The 3,175-nt window shown below is 46.0% G+C and overlaps 1 protein-coding gene across 1 annotated transcript in view; it reads left to right on the top strand.

Moving 5' to 3' along the window:
• The window catches only part of MICU3 (mitochondrial calcium uptake family member 3), a 52,375-nt gene continuing 49,200 nt past the window's right edge, over positions 1-3,175 (top strand). Inside the window, exon 1 of the mRNA XM_015830976.1 lies at positions 1-321. Within this exon, the coding sequence (XP_015686462.1) occupies positions 1-321 (321 nt within the window). The remainder of the gene's footprint in view (positions 322-3,175) is intronic.

The following is a 3,175-nucleotide window of genomic DNA, read 5'->3' as shown; positions in this document are numbered from 1 at the left end:
ATGGCGGCGCTGCGAGGTCTCTTGGGTTGGCGCCGTTGTCGTCTCCCCTTGGAGGCGGCACCTCGCCGGCCGCTTTGGGGACTGAAGGCCGCCGACTCCGGCCGCGAGGGGACCCCGAGTGGACTGAGCATCGCAGCCGCGGGGGCTGCTGGCGGGGCGCTCGCTTGGCTCGCCTGCTACCACTACTACGACCGCCGCCCGCACCAGTCGCCCCCCGCGCTGGGGCTCGGCAGCCGGGGGGAGCAAGGAGAAGCCGGGACGCCGAGCCAAGGCCGGGGGCTGCAGCCCATCCCTGTGGCAGCTGCTGCCAAGGAGATGATGGTAGGTATCGGGGGGGTGGGGGGAGAGAGACGCGGCGTAGAGCGCGAGCCCCTGCCTTGGCCCGCCCCTTCTCCCTTCCCGCTCCAGAGGATGAGTGTGTGGATGGTGGATGGCAGGCAGCCGCCTCCAAGGATGCTCTCGGGAAGCCGGGGCAGAAAAAAGGGCACCCTTCCCCGAGATCGCCCGTGCTAGCCTTCCCTTCCTTCAAATTCTCTCCCCCGAGCCTTACCGGGGGACTGCTCAAGAGGACGCTCTTTGCACGTTAGCTCTTAGCTCTCTTAAAGTCCCCCGGAGAAGAACAGGATTAGGCACCATCAGTGAAAACGGTGCAGGTGGTTACAAATCAGGATCTGTTTTTTTTTTATTTGTGTCAGAAGCAACCTTCAAATTATAGACATGCAATCTTCAATATTGAGCAAATAAAATAGATATAAAATAGATCATAAAAGTATAGCACCTGTAAAAAGCATGTAAAACAAACAGGATTAAAACTAAATGACTTTTAATGATGATGATGATGATGTTATCCATTCAGTCATATCCGATTCTTGATGGTTTTATGGGCCAGGTCTCTTCATACTTTCCGATCTTGCACTACTTTGAGTTTTTCTGGCTGGTGTCAGCTTTTCTATGCTCTGGCTGGTGTCCAGCCACTGTATTCTTTGACAGCCTGGTTTCTTTTTACAACATTTAATGTTGAATGTTCTTATTATGGCAAATACTTTCTGGGTTTAGTAACTGGTGGTGCAGGGCTCACTGTTTTACTGTTTTCTCCCCCCCCCCTTTTTTTTTTTGCTCAGCAGTTATTCAAAATTAAAAACATAAAGAGAAGGAGTAGTCATAAGAGGCTGAAACAATAATTCTGACAACTTCCAGTAGAATGACAAGGGGTTAAGAGTTGGAATGATGGAGTGGCAAGAATGAAGTACTGTGTGCATTATAAATACAGTGATAGAAGTGAATGGTCTAAGACTGGAATGAGAACCCCAAGGTTCATGGATGTATTCCTGAAATAAAACTTGATAGATCATTATTTTTTCTGCCCTAGATTATGGGAAAATATAATATTGGCCTACATTAACATTCTTAATCATGGGCAAATATGTGTAACTACAGCCATGCATACATGGTAATAGAGACATTCTTAATTTGGGTCCTAATACTATAATGTGGACACTTTCTGCAAGTGAAATGGGTTGGAAGGTGTTGATGGCAGGCAGAAAGCATGATACTATTATGACCTGACCACTACATTTTCTGATGTAAAACTACTTTCCATTCATCTTGCTGATGATTTTTTCCCCACAAGTCTTAAATTCCTAAAGCTGTGGAAGCTAGTTATTTATACAGTTATGGAGAAAAGGTGAATATACTCTTTATGTTTCATTTTTATGCATATACAATCACTACATAAAGAAAATGATGCCCAATATGGCATATAGCTTGTAGCATACTTGCTGTCTGTATTAGCACATTTTGATCCTATAATCAGAAGTTGTTGAATGTTACAAGTAGTCCTTGATTTACAACCATTCATTTAGTGCTGCTCAAAGTTACAACAGCACTGAAAAAAGTGAGTTCAGCCATTACTCACACTTACAACTATTGCAGCATCCCCACAGTCATGCAATCAAAATTTGGGCATGTATTTACAACAATTGCAGTATCCCAGGGTTCTGTGATCATCATTTGTGACCTTTCCTACAAGTTCAGTGCTCCAGACTCAAGTTGGCCTTTATTAGAACTCCCAGACTCTAATATGATATTGCTATGACAAAAGATTAGAAATAAGATATTTAAAAATAAAGGTGTTATAAACTGACTGTCAGATTATTTAGAGCTAAGGTGTTGAGTATCCTAAAAGCAATGTAACAAAAGTACCGTATATACTCGAGTATAAGTCGACCCGAATATAAGCCGAGGGACCTATTTTTCCACAAAGAACTGGGAAAAAATGGTGACTCGCCTATAAGCCGAGGGGGCATTTTTCAGCACACACATTTTTCCGCCTGGGCTAATCGGCCTCTTTGCAACCCCACCCCTTAAAAAAAGAGAGAGAGAAAAAAAAATATGAAAGAGAGGAGTAAGAGGCCTCTTCTAACCGTGGCCGAGTTCATCTCGCCTAAGGCTGTTGACGGCCTCAAATTTAAAAAAATGGTCGGCTTTTTTAAAAAGGCGCAAGAAAAGGGACACCCCAGAGCTTCTATCAAATTTAACCCCAGCTTATTCTGACACATTGGAGACTGTCTTTCGCTTTCGCTTCTACCAGAGGCGAGGGGGATTTTGAAGGGTAGGCGGAGAGATGAATTTAAAACAAAAAAAACCCAAGCTGATGTCTCTCCCTTAGAATAAATGCCAACAGCAAGCACGAATGACCGGCAACTTCCCCGCCCTTTTTTTCTCCCCGTTTTTCCTTTAAAACACAAAAACACACACACGCACACAAAAACCCGATTATTACCCGGTTAGGTTAATAAAATCTCGGAGAGCACCAAAAACTCCGGAGCTCAACCTTGGAGAGTCTCTCCGATTGAGGGAAGGGAAAGGGAAAAAAAAAACCACACAACCCAAACTTTTGCCTTTTGCAAAACTGGCATCTCTAGAGAAAGGAGCGGGCTGCGAGCGCGGCCGTCCCGCTGCTGCAAACTGCGGGCAAGTCCCCCACAGATAATCAGATAAAACCAAACTAAAACGGGCGTCCAGGAAGTTAACTCACCCGGGCTTGGTGTCGGCGGAGGCTTCCTCCAAGTTTCCCTCAGGTCTGACTGCCGGGAGGAGGAAGAGAGGAGCTGCTGGAGCTGCTGCAACTGCCGAGCTCGGCCTTCAGCGGGGGTTGCAGGCTGCTCTCTTTCGC

Source organism: Protobothrops mucrosquamatus, unplaced genomic scaffold (genome assembly GCF_001527695.2).
Source record: "Protobothrops mucrosquamatus isolate PMUCROS unplaced genomic scaffold, P.Mucros_1.0 scaffold_252, whole genome shotgun sequence".
NCBI classification, from domain to species: domain Eukaryota; kingdom Metazoa; phylum Chordata; class Lepidosauria; order Squamata; family Viperidae; genus Protobothrops; species Protobothrops mucrosquamatus.
Note: the sequence above shows the minus strand (reverse complement) of the source record. Positions and strands in the feature narration are given on the sequence as shown.